The sequence below is a fragment of the Anas acuta genome, chromosome 8, assembly GCF_963932015.1.
Source record: "Anas acuta chromosome 8, bAnaAcu1.1, whole genome shotgun sequence".
NCBI classification, from domain to species: domain Eukaryota; kingdom Metazoa; phylum Chordata; class Aves; order Anseriformes; family Anatidae; genus Anas; species Anas acuta.
In genome coordinates this window covers 20652952-20674063 of record NC_088986.1, presented here as the reverse complement: position 1 = coordinate 20674063, position 21112 = coordinate 20652952, and the positions used below count along the sequence as shown (strand labels likewise).

At 45.3% G+C, this 21112-nt stretch overlaps 1 protein-coding gene across 10 annotated transcripts in view; it reads right to left on the bottom strand.

The window, feature by feature from the left end:
* RASAL2 (RAS protein activator like 2) overlaps positions 1-21112 on the bottom strand; it is a 176647-nt gene that overhangs the window by 7102 nt on the left and 148433 nt on the right. For 6 of the 10 annotated variants that reach the window (XM_068691231.1, XM_068691234.1, XM_068691235.1 and 3 more), the window contains 10 exons: positions 18963-19107; positions 15483-15627; positions 14371-14607; positions 13496-13697; positions 10604-10803; positions 8988-9846; positions 4828-4962; positions 3519-3721; positions 2950-3037; positions 204-234 (listed from right to left, as the gene is read on the bottom strand). In XM_068691231.1, the coding sequence (XP_068547332.1) occupies positions 204-234; positions 2950-3037; positions 3519-3721; positions 4828-4962; positions 8988-9846; positions 10604-10803; positions 13496-13697; positions 14371-14607; positions 15483-15627; positions 18963-19107 (2245 nt within the window). The remainder of the gene's footprint in view (positions 1-203; positions 235-2949; positions 3038-3518; positions 3722-4827; positions 4963-8987; positions 9847-10603; positions 10804-13495; positions 13698-14370; positions 14608-15482; positions 15628-18962; positions 19108-21112) is intronic. The other 4 variants (XM_068691232.1, XM_068691228.1, XM_068691230.1 and 1 more) reach the window with 3 other exon arrangements.

Sequence of the window (21112 nt, the reverse complement as noted above, 5' to 3'; positions counted from 1 at the left end):
TACACCTGGAAAGTACATCTTAAAAAGCATGAGCTCAGCAATTAGAGGCATCTTCTCGCTCAAAGGAAAATACCATCTGCCCAACACGTCTACCACACGGGAACTGGGCACAGGGAGTGGCAGGAGCTGGAATGGGTAGGAGGGCAGTGCTCTGGGCCAGGACTGGGTGCTGCTCAGCTAGAGAACTGATTGGGTTTACTTGCCTGTTTGAATTATCTCATCCCCATTTATGACCTGTAATTTAACACAGCGGAGATGTCACTTGCAATAGCAGCTGGGCTAATACTCTTTGCAGCTCCAAGGAGAGAGCTCTGCCAGACCTCCCCTGCTCGGCCATGGACGCTCAGAGGCAGCTCAGAGGCAGCCTCCAGCACCGCTGCACACGCCAGGCACTGCCCAGAGCCAGTGCCAACGGCACATATCCTGAGGACAAGGCTGTGCATTGGTGTAGCGTTGGATGCTGCACCTGGACACAAGGCTAAAGAGCAAATGCTGAAAAGCATCTCGTGGTGATGTAACTAAGCAGAAGCAGCCCGGGTTACTGCTGGTTCCTAGCAGCCACTCCTCTCAAACAGGTGTGATAAGCCAGGTTCCAACTCCACTCCATAAAACTCTTGTGGAAAAGACCTTTTCTTATCCAGCCACTGCTATATCCCCTTGCTAAATGAATCACAGAATAAGAAAAAAAATCTTTCAAGTGTGACTTAGAGGGATTGCTACATTAACTCAGAAAACACTAGGGCTCCTCTGGCATCTGTTCTGAATCTCACTGGTTTCCTCTTCTGTGCAGGAACCCATGAAAGGGCAGCTAACTACCTTTCAGCCCTCCCCGTGAGCTGGTTGAGAGTGAAGCAGTCGAGGCTTGCCGATGACTTCACTTGCTCAAGGAACTAAAAGCACTTCAGAAGAAAAAATGCATCAGATTATAAGAGGAATCATTAATGCTACTGTTTTGCTACAGTCTTTACAACGATTTCCACTGCAAGTTATAAATTAAGCATGATTTGATCAAGTGGAATCAAGGAGCACATCTCTCCAGCCCAGAGGTTGTGAAGCCTTCAGAAATCAGCAGCTGTCCCTTCCGCCAGCTGGTGACACTGACAGACCTGGCTGGGCCACCCTCGGGCTTGCTGGTCTGTGACCAAGGCTGAGAGCCCACTGGCACAGAGATAGAACAAAGGGAAGGGCAAGTTTCTTATTCAAGTCACAATCTCTCAAATCCTCCCCTCCAAAATAAATTTTCCTGTGTTTGCTCAGCGTCCCTTTCACCTTCTTGAGGCAGATGAAAAAGGCATCGCCTCCTGCAACAAGGAGGTGGCTGTTCGGACGAGCTGCCATCCATCAGTTCTAACAATGAGGTGTTCTGGCTGTGGGCTCTCCAAAAAGCAGCCTAACACGTTCAATTTCTACTCCAGCTTCCACCTGCCGTACTGCCTGATCAGACTGGAGTGTGTTGTGCTGTTCCCCCACTGTGATGAAAAAACGAAGTGACCAGCAACATTCCTGTTCCCTCTCCTGCACTGCACTCTCCCCTTTACATTTTGAGTGCAAGTCCTCACAAAAAGGGTTTCACGTGGAGTACATCTTGGGAAGGCCAATTACACCGGTGTCTTTGTGCACAACATCTTGCACAGTAGCTAGGAAATATGCAGGGTGTAATTCCAGTAGGATTTTCTTTGTATTCTATGAGGTCAGATAACAGAAGTGCAGTGCTATTGTATGCAAGTGACTTATTCAGATTAGATAGTAAGGATCTAAAAATCCATCCCTCATCATTTCTGAAGAAAGGACTGTGGTAAAATGGGCAGGGGCAGCAGACAAAATGTAGAACTTTTCAGATTATCAAAAAGAAATCTGCTAAAAAATATGCTTCTAACATCACCAGGCCTTTAAAAACACATTTTTTTTCTCCACATTCTATTTTCCCTGCAGTTCCTTGCAAGCTCAAACGTTTCTATTACTGCTGTCCATTCAGCAGGAAAAAATGGCCAGTGGATGCCCTTCTGTGTTCACTTACGCCTACATTCAAAGGACACCAGTAGCATCTTTAACAATATTCAGCTGAGGCTTTTATTTCCCCCACTATACATAAAGGGAAAGAACTTTTTGAAACAACCGGGGTCATTCCTGAAACGGGTAATCTGAAAGATTCTCTCTTACTAAACTTTACAGCTGGAACTATTGAAAAGCCCAGAAGCAGGGGAGATGTCCTCCAACTGCAAATATCCCAAACGTAACGTGGCAGGCAGACACCAAACCAGTCTCGGGTTCTGTTGTACAAGCTTTGCTCTCTGGGATCAGCACAGACACAGAAGAAAAGCTGAAATGATCCCACACAATACACCCACATGCATTGCCCACTGGGTCCCACCTCCCCAAGCTAACTTGTGTTGACTGAGACAAGCACCGCGGGTTTGTGGCGAAGGGGGCATTTCTCCAAGACTGACGTGGACAGTCAGATGGGGTGAAATGCCACATACGAGGTTACACCGGGCAATGCTCCACTGCAAGCATTCTCTTTTCTTGACTGGAACGTTCAAAGCCGTGCTTTTAGCTCGCATAGCTGAGATGCATGCACATGGCAATTAAACTATGCTGGTATGAAGCACAGCTTTTCCAGAGTTCCCAGGCCCACACTTGGAACAATGTCTACACAAAGCATCACTATTGATTTGCCCCCCCTGGGATCTCATGAAGTAGAAGAGGTTTTGGAAAAGCAGTCAGTCCCGTGATTTGCTGCCAGGCCTGCTCAAAGCCTGGCATTAGACAGCACAATCTTTATTAATTAAAAACCCAATTCTCTCCTAGAAGGCAGTAAGTCACATGTGCAACACCACGGGCCAATACTGGCTTGGGAGCTAGATAACAATGCTGGGGCAGGAGGATAGGAGAAAATAATGGGTTCTATGCACAGAACACTTGGTTCTTGGAGATCCTAAGGCTCCTTACCTGTGCATCAATAATTTTCTGCTTTGCATCGATGACAGCTTGCATCTCTGCATGATCCTTCTTCAGCTCCTCTTCAACTGCCATGAGTCTGGTGCACAAAGAGAGGTACAAATTAGGACAGGTCAGTACTACTCCAGAGCATTGAAGGTACTCTGGCTTGTTGGATTTGACTTCTCTGCTTGTCCTGGCTCTGCAGAAGAATTCTGCTGCACTCTGAAAGGCTTATTTCTCCATCTGACACTCCCAATTGGCTAACCTTATTCTCAAAGTGGACACTGCCAAAAATGCAACTGCTCTGGAGCATATTGCCTGAAGAACAGATTCCAAACAAAGCAAAGAGACCACTTGTAAGAACAGCAGAGACCAGAGTCAAAAATTCCTAATTCTTTTCCTCCATTCTGTTGGCAATCTGAGGCGAGTTTCCACACCTGTAACTCAGTTTTATCTTTTTCCAAGGAAGGATGCTATCATTCCAGAGATGTTGAGATGCTCACACAACTACCTTCTTCAGTGTCAAAGACAGCACATGCTTCTTGTCCTAAACAGTGCCACACTTTCAGAGGCCTTACCTGCTGATAATACTTTTCATCTGGCTGTCCTTCTCTTCCTGTTGCCTGCGCAGTCTCTCCTCACTGTCTTCCAGCCTGGACTTGTACTCCATCAGCAGCTTCTGCATTTGCTGCTCTTGCACTAGGAGTCGCCGCTCATACTCCTCCAGCCGGCGACTCGACACCTTCAGGCGCTCCTTCAGCTTCGCTATCTCTTGTTCATACTGCAGGTGGGAAGGAAGAAGGAAAGAAGGAACAGATCACGTCACTATAATTTTCTGATGTTTAGAGGCAACGCTTCTTTCATTAAAATACATTGATAGAAGTAAAGGAAGTGGCAAGCAAGTAGCTGTGACAAAGGACTATGTAGAGCTCTCACTGAGCATTAGGCTGTTCCCATGCTGTAGGATGTCATTCTGTAGCACAGTCTAAGCACTCTGATGGCTCTGACATGGCTCCTCAGTCCTGGCTGGCAACATCCGCAGTTATTTGAGACTCAAGGGGTTCCCAGACAAAAGCTGCTAACAGTAGAAATGTCCTGGGGTGACTAAACATGGGAAGGGGGCCACTACAGCACCCCTACAGCACCCAAGTGACTCATTCTTCAGTACCATGCCATGAAACCACCGCCCTCAGCCGGGACATCATTCACTGCACGTTTACGTGGCTGAGGATTTGTTCTCCCATTTACTGTCTCCACAGACAATTGTTTTTACAGTAGTGGAACACAACACGTTCCACTTCATTTTGGGTTCATTCACCTTTCCTAAATCCTATGTTCCTGTTTCTTGTTCGACAGATGAAATCTGAATGCAACTACTGATGAAGTCTGAATTGCACTTAGAGAGCCATGCGCAATCACTTAGCATATCCTAAACTATACTCAGTTGGGTTTAACAACTGTGTTTTTTTTTTAATGGAGTTTCATCGTGACTAAAAAAAAACCAAAGCATTAAAAAAACAGCAGTATAATGTAGCTATAATGTCATCATAAAAAATAATGACTTGAAGAGCATCTCATACGCTCAGGCAGTGTGACTCATGATGCAAGTAAATGCCAAATATCAGCCTGTTGTCTCTAAGCCCTCCGCTATGTCAGTTTGCATCCACCTGACATGCTACAGCCTGTAAGTGTGTCAATCTACAGTACGGCACGCTGTGGTCTGGCTATGCGTGACTGCATGTACAGCAGGAAGCTGTGCCAATGCAACCTGTGTTTGAAAGCACAACTCTGGCACAGCAGCACCTGGAGGCCATTCTGAACCCAGCCCTGGGATGGACAGGACTCGCCAGCAGCCCCCGAGTGTGCTGTATACAGAATAAAATCTACCTTCTCAGCATGCTTGGCTTCATCTGGATTCTGCTCTGCATCCTCCTCGACTTCTTCATACTGCCCGTTGTTGAGAACCCACGCAGCTGTCCTCTCCACTGGTGACATTGTGGCAGAGTCCACAGGTGACTGAACCTGGAACAGAGACGTTTATAAGCATTTCTCAAGGAAATTACACACAAATCAGCTCTGAAATAATTCATTTGGAGGAGAAAAATGCCCATGGAACTGTCGGTCTCCAAAGAACCCCCAAACCTTTCTTGCAAAGAGTCTTCATCCTCCCTTGACTTTAGGCACACAGCACTTACATGAGTCCCTCTAAAATCACTGCGCTTGAAATTTTTTTTTCCTCTTTGTCTAAGTGAACACCTCTCTGGAAAAAAACACTGTTTCCAAATCCCATTCACATCTGCCTTCCCCCTTTGCCAGACTTTCAGTAAGGCTTCCTCAACCTGAGGTTTCTCCCTCAGAGAACAGAGCAACGAAGCTTCGCGTGCCCGGTTCAGGTGAGACAGATTGGTTGTGCTGGACAGCTGGGGAGCTCGAGAGCAACTTTCTTGGCCAGGCTGCAGGCAGGAATTTGCTACAGAGCAGGAGGCTGCATGGCTTGGACAGGAGACAGCACAGCAGTACTTAAAAGTGCCAAGAGGCGTAATGTTATCACCATAATGCCTATCACATTTCCATGGTTTATTGTAGCATATGCACCCAGTCAAGGCTGTGAAAGGAAATCAGGGCCAGCAGTGCTTACCAGGAGAACTGTAAAACACAATGAGAGGCTATCCTCCTTAAGGGAAGCTGAAAAGGAAGCCAAGAAGAGAAACCCAAAACTCTCCACCCTGATGGGGAAAACATGGCTTGGTGCAAATTCCAAGCAGTTCTCATGGACAAAGACAAGTTTATAAGCACAGAAATTAGCATAGCAACTCCTGAAAGAGCAACGCTGTCTAAAAGTTTTCAAGAAATGCAAAAGATCAACTTTTCCCTCATCCATGGCTTTGTTTTGTGCTCAGGCAGCCCTTCAGCAGCCTGCCTCCTGTCAGCACTGCAGGCAAGTGAAAGGTGCTCTGAGGCAGTGATTTTGAAAGTCAAAGCCTCAGGGAGGGGCTCTTCATCAGGGAGTAATTGCTTCTGAAGAGGAGTTGGTGAGGGATCCTCCTGTCATCCTCCATCTGGGGGGCTTTTGCACATCCTGCAGCAGCTGCAGCGGCTCCACTGCCCTGAGGTCTCCAGCTCTGGGAAGAGCCTGAGCAAGGACAGGTACGAACGCAAAGGAAAGGGGGAGGAAATGGGGAAAAATGCATGGTTTTAGGCAGAGGCTTTAGCCTGGGAGGGAAGGAAAGGCTATCAGCCCCTTTCAGCTTGGCCAGGCTCCTTCGGTGAGACTTCTCTCGGCAGCTGTGGGACGGGACACCCCACACAGTGCAGGGCTCTGTCACCAGCAGGCTCTCCTCCGAGGCAAGGACTTTGGGAATTGCCCTGCAACAGACCACTGGGTACCAGCGAACCTCCCCAGACCACCTCTGAGCTGCAGCACCGAGTGCTTTCAGCAGCCATGCTCAGAAAGCTCACAAAGACCAAGAGGATGGCGAGTACTTCAGATGCCAAAGGTTTATGATTTACTCTTAATAAAGAAGAAAAAAGGAACGCCCGCTAGGAACATGTATTAATTCCCCTCTTTGCCTCCCTTCCAGAGGAACACACTGACATTTCTGTTCCCACCTACCTACTAAATGGAAATGGAAGGCAAAAGCTGACCTCTCCCAGCGAACAAAGGGCCTCACTCTACATTCAGAAACAAATGGGACTTGTGGAGAACAGAGTCTAATAATTATGACGCCCACAAAGCATGCCTAGAAAGAACATGCCCAACTTCTCTCTCCTCGCTTTCCTTTTTTTTTTTTTTAAATAAGAGCAGAATTCCACAACACGATTTGCAATTAAAAGGACGCAATGGAATTTGCCTTGAAAAAAAATTTTGGCCACTCAATTTGGCACAACTCAAGACATTCTCAAGGGTGTGGGGAAGGAAAGAACAAATTGATTTCTCTACAGTGGGACCAAGCACTCTAATGAATCCAGTGAAAACAATTAGCATGGGAAGGAGAGTGGAAAAATAAGGAGACGCACGCTGCATACAAGACAGGGGAAGGAGACTGCCCTGGAGCCAGTCTCCCCAGGTACCTGATTTATTTGGGCAGCTGCAGTCGGCAGTGGAAGGATGAACACAGACCAAGAGGTAGGCAGCAAGCAGGGGACGGAGTGTTTCTTGTAAATACAGAGGGCAGAAGCCACCTGTGCAAGGTGTACATGTGAAGGCTGGGGACAACAACAGTCTGTTCTTCCTGCTCCTTCCTCATCCTGACGCCCCCAAAGCAAAGCCTCTCCACGTATCTGTCCAGGCCCTTCCCTCTAACGAGCCCTGAGGAAAGGCCCCAGCTCCCCGGTGCTTTCAGCAAGGACCCAGGGCTGTACCATAAACCACAGCAGATCAGCCAGCCCAGGTGCTCGCAGGGGCCATGAGAGCAGCAAGGGAGGCTGCCTTGTTACCTGCATCCCAAACTCCTACCACCTCTGCGCTGGGTTTAGCTGCAATCCAATATACTTTACCTAGCAACCCTTCCTTGCCCAAACGCAAAACACATGCTCAGAAGGAGGACACAAACACACGCACTTCAAACAACAAGCAATTACATTTTTGGTATTACTAACTTGGCGTAACAGCCTTGGCTTTGTGATTCAGTGCTTCTGATCTCCTTGTGCTGTAATGAACTTCAGGTATCAAAGTAGTTTTGAAGCCCTGATTGCTCCTGGGTTCCCAGGCACCATCTCGTTTAGACTGTAACACTCAGGAGGGTTTGCCAGGAAAGCTACAAGGATACCTGGAAAGTCTTCAGCAGAGCAGGACCTTATGCTGGCAACTAAGTTCTTCTGCCAGCTTTGCCTTATAAGCCAAATCCTTCCCCTGCACAACCATGTCTCCGGCAGCACCTTTGCCAGCAGGGCTACTCCCATGAGGAGGATCACAACCTCCTGCTTCTTGCAGATGGAGCTGCACGGGCAGCACGGTGCAGCCTCAGGGGCTGCAACTTTTTGCTGCTGAAGCTCATGCCTCCGTGCAGAGGCAGCATCCTTCCTTGGTCTTGTGGAAAGCCACAGCTTAAAAAAATGTCCTTCTGAAGCTGTTAAGGTAAATCAAACAGTCCCGTGTTTACCCCTGCAGTGACCACAGAAGAAAACACTTAGCCCCAGGGAACAGCACAGGTGTTGCCTTTGAGAGCCTCACCCTGCCCAGCTGTATGCACCAACAGGAGATGTCTAAAAACAACCATCTTCCCTCTGACCTGCAGTCAAGACATTTTCTACCTTCGCTGCAGCATCGAGCATTTAAATACTTATTTTTCTCTTTAATAGTGAACACAGCAAATGCTTTTCATACACAGCAAATCACAACATTTTTTTTCAAAGGTTAAGGAATGTTGTTTTTTTTTGATAGGGAAATCTTGATTTACAGTTGTCTATGAGCAGCTGATAAGGTGTATTAGGAACGGGTACATACAAACACTCCTTTCCAGAAAGTGTTTGCATTACTCATAGTTTGGGATGATTAATGAAAAAACAGTATTTATTTGGGGCCAGAGTAGGTTGTTGCATCATGGTGAAATATAGGTCTCTCCACACTTAGACAACTCTACTTATTTATTATTTTGGCAGCAGCTTAGTTCATGATATTTCATCTTTGTTTATTCTGTGTTTTTAGGTAGCTATGCTTTTAAATTAGCACCACAGGGCAATGCATTCTCCTGTGACAATCTTAACTACCCTTTGGAACAAAGCTGCTTCTACTTTTTTATTCAGGAAAATTTTCAGGTTTTGTTTCTTTAAGGTGTGCTGCTACCTTACTAAATGCAAAAGTTTTTTTATTTTTTTAACTTCAGTACAAAAAGGACCAGAAATAATATGCACACTAGGCTTGCCAGGCTTGTAATGGTAACAAGCATGACTGTTCATTCACCCTTATTACTGGCCGCTTGTTTAAGTGTCACCATCCCATCGGCCAGTACTGATTCAGCTCCATTTAGATCAAAAAGCCTCGATGGTCAGCGCAGCAACCAGCTGAACATCAAAGCAGAAGCTGCCTGGGAAAAGGCTTTCCTTACCTGCTGCGTTTGCTGCCTCTGAATCGCCCTCACCTTGGGGACAGGGCTCTCTCTGGAGGAGGAGGACTGCTGCCGGGACCGGCTCCCGTTCTGGATGGGCTCAGTCACCATGGCCCCCGACACCCCCGACATGCTGCCCGTGCTCCGCAAGGACGCGCTGTGCGGCAAGGACTGCGGTGCCTTGGCCCGGGCGCCCAGCCCTTGGTCCATTTTGCGGATCTGTGCTTGGCTGCTGCTGTTCTGGCGGGGCAAAGCAATGGGGACGTGCTTGTCTGTGACTGTGTGCCGCCTGGAGAAGTCCTCACTCTGCGTGCTGCGCTTGGTGAAGTCCTCCATGCTGCTGTTACTGGGCCCACTGAGCTTGAAGTCTTCGCTGTTGCTTCGGCTGCGGGAGCTGGCGGTGCTCAGGTTCTCCAGGCTGGAGTCCACAGAGGCCTTGGGCATCGGCGGAGGAGGGTTGTTGAGGTGGTAAACGGGGTTCTGGAAGGACAGCGGCTGGAGGCTGCCCTGTTGGTTCAAAGCTGGGTGCAGGGGCCTCCGCACCTGGGGCGCGCTCTGGGGTGTGCTCTGAGCTTCCCACAGCTGTTTGATGTTGGCCACCTGGGTGATGGAGAGCTGGCTGCCGGCCAAACGCAAAGGCACGTCGTGCATGATAGAAGTGTGGTCACTGTGAGCCGTGTGAGGATCCTGCAGGTCCATGAGGGAAATGCTACGTCCGTTGGGCAAGATGCTTTCCCTTTCATCCTTATCTGAGTAAGTCATGCTCTGGGTGGATGCCTGCTGAACCAGCAGTAAGGTCTTGCCCCTAAAATATCCATCCACGTTTTCCTGGGTTGGAGACTTCAGCTTATGCAAGTCACTGTCAAGAGGAAAGGAATTCAGTTAATTTTTAAGCAGCCGAGACCCTGAGAGACCTGTCCCAGAGAAGCCTCTTTACCTCATTTAACCCTCCCTCCCCTGCTCTGAAAGCTTCAAGGAACTGGATTTCCTTTCATGAGCTCTCTGTGTTCAAGTCAGAACACACTCTTCCTTAATTACTGCTTATCTTTGAAAATTAAGTTTGATTCAAGCAGTGCTTCATCTTTATTTTTCAGAGGTGAAATGCAAACCAACCCCACCAAATCCTTCCCCTTTAGACACTTTTATTTCCATCAAGACTTCAGAGCAGTTCAGTTTCCATTTAACCCTTCACCTACGTTTCAAAATTCAGCAGGAGTTGCCTGAAGGCTTCTGTAGGTCTAGAGGACAGACACATCCACGTGTCAAAACTGGCCCTAGGACCTATCAGCACAGAAACTGCACAGAGACCACGATACACAAGCTCTTTGGCAGTTCTGCCACATGCCAGCTTTTTGCTTCAGATTAACAGCAAGACTGCTTTTTAGCAGCTGAAGTTACTGACTTTCAGCAAGGTGTTTGAGCCCTGGGTAAGTAAAGAGCTTCAGATCTCAAGTGCCACCTTGTGCACCTCGTATTCCCGGGGCACAGAGGCCCAAATTCCCTGCTGCTGCAGCTGGGCTGGGCAAATGACTCAGGAGAAGTTCTCAACTCTTAAAGGCTGGTCCTCAACAGGTCCCTTCTCCCCACACCACCCATGGGCTCTGGCTGTTACATACCCATCAGTGGGGTCCTCAAATATCTTCTGAAGCCCTGAGGAGAGACTGCCACTGACGTTTGGACTAGAGCTGTGCTCAGTGAAACGCCTCAGCTGCTGCTGTATTGGCGTAGGGTTGGTCATTGATTTGGTGATGTCGGCAAGAATACGAGGAAGGGGTCCCAGTTTTGCCACGGTCGCCTGTAGGAAGGAATTTTCACCCTAATTGGACAACAAGCACCGCGACATCCGCCAGTTTTTTTTGATAACGATGCACAGAGGCGGAGGGGTGGAGGTGGAAGGAAGGAGGGTGGGTGGTTGTGTGCGGGTGTGCCAGGGCCGTATGCAGTGTTACGGAGCAGCGTAACCACGACGACGAGATGGATGGAGGAGACGAAACGGGGTGCAGCAGACATTGAGGAAAGAAAAGGAAATAGAAAAGAAATTAGGATTGACCCCCAAAAATAAAAATCATGCTCAACAAAACAGAACTATGGCCATTCCAATGCAAAACTATCATGCAAAGCAAACTAAGTCCAGGCTGGGTAAGGTCAAAGTGAAAACTATGGTATCTACTCATTAAACGGCATTCAAAGACTACAGATTCAGCTAGTGGGGGAACTTTCCAGGCAAAGGGTGTCATGTGGTAAAGGAAATGCATGCCAACAGACAAGGGGATGCGGCATTCACGGGGATCATGAGAGAATTGCAGGGGTTGAGGGAGATGAGAAAAGGGGAAGATTTCATTCATAAGCTTTTGTATTTTGGCATCCTCTGCTGATGCCACCTTCTGTAGCAACTTGTTATCAAAAATTAAGGCATTCTTTCCTACCTAAAAAAAACTTCACGAGAACATCAGTGATCCTCATCCCAACATTATCACATCAGACTGGGATTAAACACACAGCTTTTCGTTCAGTTACTTATTTGCTCAGCATTGCCTAGGCCCAGGAGAAGGGCAGCTGACACTCCAGCGAGCAAGGCTGCTCATACAGGCTCTTTATTTTTCTCCCCCTTTGGGTCACCGCTGGTTACATCATCTATAGGGCACCCACAGCCTCTTGGGTCTAAAGGAAGAGGGTGAAAGTGCTGGAGGTGTACCTTAAGGTAAAACCTTGCTGCAAAGACCACTGTCTTTTCAAAGCTATCCTTATTTTTCCTGTAGGCAGATACTCAGTCAGTTCAACCCTAGAGAGAGGTCTCTTTACATTCACTTTCTTACAGCACTTCTTCTGCACCTATTAAAATCTCCAAGGTTCTCTCATCATTTCCCAGTCATTACCTGCAGTAAAGCGCTATTGCAATGTAACTTTAGCCCTTCATTCTTCTCTTAGCAAGCTACTACACTAGCCCCCAAGGGCTGGTTAGGATAGATCCAAGCATCTAACCTACAGGAAGGGCAAAGCAGATCTGCTTTGATGGCTTAGCCAGGTGCGGCTCCTCCCTTTAAGATATTTATGACTTTTACACTCAGAAAGCAGCTCCCTAAATGCAAGGGCTAAATGCAAAGATCCATTTGCAGTTCTAAGGATTGGAGCTGGGTTTCTCTTGACCTGACACTTGAGCAGCTGGAAGGATGGAAAGCTGGAAAGATGGCAGTGTTCCCTACACTGATGGGCTTACCCGATTTATAGGATTGGAGGAACTGGTCTTGAGTGCTCACTTTGCTTGTTTTCCTGAGGCTGCTGAACTGTCTCTATAGCAGACTTTACTGCCTGCGACATTTTGAATGTATGCTGCGTGCATGTGTGGGGGAAATGGACAAACAAGACCATAAATTGTTATCGAACAACAATTACCTAATATTAACATATGTTGTCTTTTTGAGTCAAGGACATTTCTATTTACTCTGATGCAGCAAGCTCAGTTTTTTGTTTTCTGCTTTAAACAATGTACAGTGAGAAAACAGAAACCAAACAAATCACTACTTTGGCAAACATCAGTGCAATAAAAATATGAAGAATGCATTGCAAGTCACCTCATCTCTTCAGTTTTAAAAGAAAGAGAATAATATAAATGGAATATGGACAAAATAATGCACCTCTAAAAATCATAATATGGAATAGTTCCAAGTACTTGCAAAAAAAAATGATGATGCACGGCTCAGCTTTTCTGGGTCTTATCAAGTACCTTTGCTATCAAGGTTTTAATGATTTTGGATCCTGCAAAACCACATAGCTAAGGAAGAAACTAGCATCCCTTCTCTTTCTATAGCTAAATGGAAATAATGCTTACAGTTGGCGGTGAGCGTCTATTGTGATCAGCAGAATGCAGTCTGGAAAATGTATCTGACCCCGGCACAGCACAGGGGCAGAAAGCATCTTGCTTTTGTTACAGGATAAAACTGAGAGTGGAACCAGGTTTTTACAAGGCACCCTCTTATATATTAAAACCTAATCCAAAGACTGCAGAAATGAGAACATCTCAGCTGGCTTTGGATCAGGTGTTTAATGAGAACAGTTCTGCCTGGCCAACACATTACTCCACCAGAGGAGTAAGGTAGGGCCTGGTGTGCAGCAAAGTACCTCCATTAGCATCAAAAAGGGTCCTGTAAGATTTTAATTTTCCATCCAAACACCCTCCCTTTTTTCCAGATCACTTATGAGAAAACCGGCTGCACAGGGAATTCCAGGCCTACTTCTAAGTGTTGCCCTTTCCACCATTTAGCACCCAGCCTCACTTAAGGCTCTGCAGAGTGTTTGCACTGCTGCTGAAGCCCAACCACTTCACATGCTCTGCTTTAAGCCTTGATCTGGAATCACAGAAAGAGCACTTGTGAAATACCATTATCAAACATTCCTCTCAAAAGCTGTTGAGTAAGTTATCCCCAAAGCAGGCTTCAGCAGCTCCCTTGATGTTTCCCAGTGTTTACAGTTGCTACGATACAACCGCCCGGGCCTCCAGCCTGCTTTACCTTATCAAGTTGGGACACAACCTCCCATAAGAGGGAATGCAAAACTGAGAGCTCTCTGCCCAGGTCGATGTAGCCCTCAAATCCAGGCATGTTTGAGATGGTATCTGGATTAGAGATCTCCAGGAGGAAACGCTTCATTCCCCCCCACTCATGTTCCAAAAAGTCATTCATGAAGGCCATATACTCTTCCTTATTCCCAAACCTGCAAGAAAGGGGAGTTGGGGAAACCCAGTCAATAACCTCCAGACAAATACAAAGTATAAGTGCTTGCAGACAACTGTGAAATGCTTAACTTTAGATCTCCCTTTCTGAAGAGGGGGAAAAGAAAAAAGAACCATTTAAGAGATTCACTGCTTTTAGACTTGTTTAAATACTAGTAACTTGTTGATTGTATTATGAACAAGGGGCTCAACACATCTTGCCTCCTCACACCCCCCCCTCCAGTCATCCTTTCTCTCCTGTCTGCAAGAAGCATGCCCTTTGTATAATTCAGCTACGAATTTTGGAGGAGGGAACAGAGAAAGTCAAGTTCCTTGGTGGGAACAGTCTTTTTTTTTTTTTCTTTCTTTCTTTCTTTTGAAATAGCATAAACACTGACGTGCTAGTGCACACCACTCTTCTTGGTTTCATATGGTGTCCCTCTACTGAATTCAACATAACCCAAATCTGCATGTGAAAAGGAGAATCTCTCCCTCTCAACACTGAGGTGTCCCAGTGAGAACAAGGTTCACATCTAAATAAGAAGTTTTTTCCTTTCTAAAGCTGTCTTGTTTGCTGCAGACACAACTACAAGCAGGGCTCTCCTTGCTCCGTAGTAACCTAGAGTGACTTGCAGCCCTAGTGGCACAGATTTCAGTTTTGTTGTCACCACCTACTTAGCAAAATTGGCGAGATTCTGAATGACTTTAGCAATAAGCGTGAGTGTGCGAGATGTCCGGTCATCAGGATACTCCTGCATGAGGCTGAAGAGGCTGGGGGACATGATGGCGGGGCACAGGAAGCGGAGGAAGAGGGAAGCACTGATCAGACGTTCACTGATGTCCTGCTTGCCCCTGCTCAGGCACTGCTGCTTCCAAGATGCAAATACCTCCTTCAGCTCACGAGGGAACACGCTGAAAAACAATAAACCAGGAAATAAAATTGCACGGGCAATGAGATGTAACAAGTTGAACTGATGATCAATCACCTGAAATAATTATCTGTGAGAAATCATAATCGGCTTTTTTTTTTTTTCCCCTCTAGGCTAGGAAATGTCATTAGGCATCTATTCTTGGATCCCCATTTAATCTGGTGATACTTAAGTACTCTTTAAAGAACCCCTTTTTATATATGTTAAGTGAAGCCTTTCTCAGACACACAGATTTACCAGCTAAGTACTACCTATCCACTGCTAGTCAGGAGCAAACAGGGTGTTAGGATATAAAAACCAAACTGAACTCATCTCTGTAACTACAGTTATTATCCTGCTTGTTAAGCTCTCTCAATGCTTCACATGTATTTCACCCTGAAGCAAAAAGACCCTTCTTTCAATGATACTCAGAAGCAGAGATTAATAGAAACCTTTCAGCCAATGATTCCTCCCTTTGTTTTCCTCTTCAGTTTTACAGATCTAAAGGGTCTGAAGGTCTTTTATAAATATCAAAACTTTCAGCTTTTTATTCCAAGCTCAAAGTAAGCTGTTATCTTCTCACTGATTCCCTCCTTTCTCGTCACACTTCACTATTTGTTTCCTTGGCAGACTACTTCAGCAGAAGCTCCTCTTGGGTCTGGTGCATTGGACTGCAACACCCTGTTTTGGGCACAAGTTCCACCTGCAGTATTGTCTCCCATGTAGTAAGGTAGCAAGGGAAAGAAATAAAGGCAGTCTCTGAAGATAGATGGGTCTATTCTACCTCCCTGTACAACTGCTGTTTTCTCTTCTGTATAGGAGTGGACACCTTATGAGCAAATGACCTAATGGGGGAGAAGGGGAGGGGAGATGCCTCACCAGTAAGAATTGATAATCTTGCAGAAGGCCAGCTCACAACACATTTTCAGGTTGCTCTGATGATCTGTTAATTCACTGGATGAACATTTGCTGGGATCCACTTCACAGTTTTCATCTGACTCATACAAAGCCTTGATAAACTCCCCTGGACAAAGGGAAGAGGATGACAAACCAGGGTAATTACATGAAAAGCCTCCTTGACACACCTTTAAATCCTGTTTATGCCTTTCCTTGGCAACTGCCTCCTCTCCTCTCTGTGTCTGCGGTACAGTCTCCAGACACCAGATGTTGGGGACACGACTCTTCCCAGCTCCTTCAGAGCACAGCGTTTGCCGTACCAGATCAGACGACTGGTGCTCTAATGCTTCAGCCTCCCATGCCCTCGCTGCCCCCAGACAGAGGCACAATAACAGGACAGCTTTGCTTATAACCCCTGCAGACACTTCGTTTATAGCCTAAAGAACAGGATTTGACTTTGTACTCAAAACGCATTATCAAGCATAAAATTTTTCACAGCCTGAAAAATGAAGCTGCAATATTTGTCTTCATAATTTCTGCAGGAAATACACTCGACAATGGTATTTATTTTGCTTATTTTTAAATTTACTGGTTTTTGTTTGTTTGTTTGTTTTTTAACTTTATTCACCTTGCTCTTGAATAAGAGGAATACCTGAGTACTAGATAAATACTACTAGTATGCTCAACCTCTTTTATCAGCATCTTACAACATTTTTGTTGCTTTTATCATTCAGAATCCTTTGCATTTCTGTCATTCTCCTCGTACGGCATCACAACAGGCACTGGACACATACAAAACCAGATGAAGTTTCCTGTGTCTGATGAACTGGAATAAGCTACTTACTAGTTCTCCTATCTCTGCTAGCACACCACGAGCTTTTTAAACCACTGTTGTTCATTAGGCAAAACCCCTTTATTCGTTCATGATTCAATGTCTTTTAAGTTCATCTCCTCAGAAGATATAGCTGGCTCTGAGCTAATGCCAAAAGGCTTGTTTGTGCAAAGTTTGTTTTTTTTTTTAATTATTATTATTATTTTTATAAAAACCTTTAGTGGTCCCCCCAGCCACTGCCATCTTCAGTCAGCACTGCTCTTGCAAGCAAAGCAAATGGCACTTTTTCTTAAGCTCTTTTGTTGGGATCCAAAAAATTTCTGCTGAGGGCATCTAGATAACTTATTTACTGAACTTTTGATATCGCTTTGGTGTGAGCCAATTCTGTTTTGTCTGTTGTTTGCTGGCTTAATTTTCTCTCTTAAACACATTTGAAACATTCTCTCTGTGGTCCACAAGGCCCTGCCTTAATCGGACACCAAAATGCTCTTACAGATGTATTAAACAGCTAACACTAAGTATAATGTTGTTGATCCTTTCAAAGGATATGGCATCTGAGCAAAATGACTAAAGACAATTTAAAACTTGACAAAGAATCAGACGAGTGTATTGTCATGAACAACCTTGCCCTGGGCTACAGACAGGCTAGGTGACCTTAGGGGGATTTTTGATTTCTTACAATCTTGTCACTCAGCACCAATATTCTAAATGATACATTATAAGTCATTAATTTTAAAATATTTTAACATAATTACTGCACTTTAAAGGGCTTGCAGTCAAATGTAATATGGTCCCAATGTGGTCCCAAAGCTGATCATTCAGTCTTCTGAAAAGCATAACACAAAGCAATGTGCTGCTTACTTATCCCCAAAGCAATATGCTGCTTACTTATCCCCACCAGCGAGAGCCTAGGCCTGTGACTTGTGCTCAGTGGTTCCACCCATGAGAATAAGACTACCAGAACAGACTCATTATGCTTAAAGCATTCCCAAAATGCATATAATCACAGACCTGACTATACTGACCCTTGGAACACTGACTAATTTAGCCAACTAACGCCTTGATGACTTGCCAGCATCTGAGATTGCTGAGAACAAGTGAGACTGCTGGGAAAGCAAGCTGGTAGCTTTTTGTTTTGTTTTTTTTTTGGTGAAAGGATGTGGTGTGGGACTTGGCTTTGGCCTGATCTTGTTTCCCTTGTATCAGTTTCCAAAGCTTGCTTCATCCAAGAAACAACAGGAGGATGGGTGGCTCACTGTGCAAACTTGGATAACAAAGGCTGTGTGGAGTTGGTAAAAGCTAACCATAGAGGGGCATGCATGTTTTAATGCTCTTTATTGCGATATTAGTTGCATGTACGGTAATTCCAGGACAGGGGCTTATTGCTAGAGCGGAATCTTTTGGTGGGGAGAGGACAGTAAGTAGTACTGTCACCAGAACCCATCACAGTAAGTGGACAGTAAGACCCCGCTGGGGGGGATGGAGTAGGACATCGCAGGATGGCCAGGCAGTTTTCAGGATGTGGTGACTGAAGAGCACTCTGGACAAAGTCAGAAGGCTCCCTATATAGTCTGTGTCTTGGTCTCCTGCTCTGTGCTACTCAGCAGCCCTGAGGCCTCATCCCCTCCTGCCATGTTTGTCTAAGGACTTTTGTTGGGACCATGTAGCAGTTTAGACAGTTGACACAAACATTTATCAATTAATTGCTCTGTGGCAAAGATAAGGGCTGAGCAAGTCTAACACTTGCTCTGGAATGTGTCAGCATTACCAACAGCTGCAGCTGAAGCATCTCAGAATGAGCTTTCCTGTTATGTACCCACTGAATCCAAACGCTACAGTGGGCGCTCAAACCTAATGAATGTTAACACCATAGCTAACATTTGCTGTTAGCTATAGCTAACCCCCTAGGCGGTTCACTTTGTCTTGAAGTGATTGCAGGAGCTTCTTTAACATAAAAGAAGATTAGTGAAATATGTTTCACATTCTTAACTGTTCTGAAATCTCTACCTAATTTCACTGCACGTGATTCCGTGTTCATTCCTGATGCCACAATGCAAAGTACTGGACTCCATTTCCACTGTTAAATGAGGTGACAGAATTCCTTTTTTAAGCTTGTTCATAGAACAGATGGAACAATAACCGTTGCTCACTAAGCAGTGTTATATCCCCTCATCACAGCTAGAGACACAAAGGTTACCCAGAAAAACATAACGTGGTGATGCAAACTTTAAGAGGGACTCAGCTGTATCAAATCAAGTTAGCTTTTTCTTGGGTGCTACACCTTCCTCTGTAGAAAGGAAAGGCATCAAGAGCAGACAATGCATGTTTTGCTATCTGGATAGCAGACATCTGGGCTTAGTGCTGAGGCAGTTTCTTCCCATCCCACATTCTTTAACGTACCTAGCTGCATAAGGCTTTAGTCACGTAGCGGAACTAAAAATCCATGTTGTGACTCTGCCACTTCACCAACCCAAGTGGAGAGGGTTCACCACATGCCTCTGGAAAGCACCAGACTCGTGGGGTAATACAGTATGGGTACAAGGAATAACATCTAACAGGAATGCTGGACTGATTCTCTGCAGCAGGATCAGCCCTTTCCATGTGAGCAGCTGTGAGCAGCTCTTTCTTACCTAGTGCATCGTGAAGGTATTTCTGCCCTACCAGCTTCAGGTACTCTTCAATAGCTTTGGTAGCAAGTGTGTTCTCCCTGAAGATCAAGACATCGTGTTCCCCACAACGATCTACCTCAGACATCACCAAATCCGTCAAGAAGTCCTGAAGAAATAGGTCAAATGACAAGAGGTTAGTTTAACCAGGCCCAGTATGCCAGGCTAACTGCAGAAGCCAAGAAAGAAAGACAGAGGAGCCAAAGGATTACTGAAATAACTGCCCAGCCTGGGACAAAGGGCGCAGATGCAACATTAGTATGGGCTGAGGAAATAGGTAGAGCTCCTCAAAAAATAAAAGACAAATCACAGATGATAAAGGGAAAAGCAAAAGCCTCTAAAATAAAACCTTTATAGCTAAGCTTAGATCCTGAACAGAAACCCTCCTTAGTTCGGTTATCGGTGGTTCTGTCTGCTGAAACAAACTGATAATGTACGTTTATATTTTGATACCAAATATTACATATAAAATTGGATTTAAAAATTCAAGTTGGAAGTTCTACACAATTTCTCACCCCTTTGAGAAATTTAAGTATGAAGAATTGCTTACAACAGTTAAATTCACAAAAGAAAAGTGATTTAGGAAAAAAGTTAACATGCTTGCTGTGGATCTATATGGCTTAACTTGCATTGTTTTCAAAGGCTCAGGTAGGAAAGATCAGCAAGTCTTGAGACAGTGAAAAATCTCTTGATATAGGGTCTAATTCTACATTAATACTTCTGTTATTCCTGAGGTGGTAACTCGAGTCAAGGACATTCAGCATTTCACAAGAAATGCTCAGAGCTTCACTACAGCCAATGTCAGCCACTGCCAAGTTCTCCAGGAGAGGAGCCATAATCTCACCTCACCCCCACTCTTTTCTAAATCTTAAAACAAAAACAGAAATAAAACACCATCCTGTATTAGGGCTGAGTGACAACTATGTGAGTGACAACTGTGACTTTCTGGTTCTGATGGAAACAGCAGCAGCACAGTTTGAGGAGAGTTATAGCAAGGTTTCACAACCCCATTATGTACACAAACCATAATGCAGTGCTGGCATATTTATGTAAAATACCCAGAGCAAATTATACATTATAAAAATACATCAAAAATACATTCAGTACTGTTGTTTTTCAATCCCTTACTACTGCTTCTTTTCAAGACTGGAGAAAATTATTTTCACCTGGTGCAAACCATGGACACCCAGCTGCATCAGCACCACCACAATGTGAGGTGGAAACGTACCTTCTTTGCAGATTAAGGTTACAGCAGCCTAAGCCACTTAATGCTTCCAGTAAAAACAGACTCAAACACAAAGGCACACAGAGGGCAAAGATATAACGATAATTTATCTACCGAGCACTGCAGGAAAGCAGAGCATGCTTTCCGGGAGGTTTCAACACAGCTCTATAGGAGCTGTCCCAGCTATCAACTTCCTGAGATCAGCTAAACAAGCTGGTAAGGAACAAACTCCTGCCATGCATTGCCACTGAGCACCAGCCTTTTAGAAATGTATGTCAAGTAAGGGATGGAAAGCATTGTGGCTAATAATGGAATTGTTTTTAGAGCAGTTAATTGAAGCTGTCCCTTGGCTGTTGCTTATGGTCATTCTTCAATATCTCCAATTCTTTATCTTGTGCTTGGTGGTGCTTGTCTGGCTCTAGCTGGCATTACTGGAAGAAGCTGGCTACAGCTTGGTACTGCTCTCGTACACCCACTTGGCAGGCAGCATCTGGATCAGTCAATGCTGGTTAATGCTTCTCAGAATTTCTAGAGACCTGCGGGACATTCTCCCACAATCCATTCAAAGAACCCAGGGCTCACTACAATTGCTGCATCACAGAGAACCAGCAGCACGCACCCAAAAGTCCTAATAACATTCTTGGGGCAGACAGGATCACCATTAACTGAGTATGGATTCTCCAAATGGCTGTTCAAATGCTGACCAAATCAATGTTTGCACTGATTAGCTGACTTAGCACTGAATCAACAATGGCATGTTGCTGCTTGCTGTATTAGAGATATATTTATAGAAGCCATTCTCTGGATTATTTAACTCTTGCTTACTTATCTCTTATCCTGTATCATGACTTTAGAAATACAGAAAACGTTCCTGAGCACAGAAGTGCAG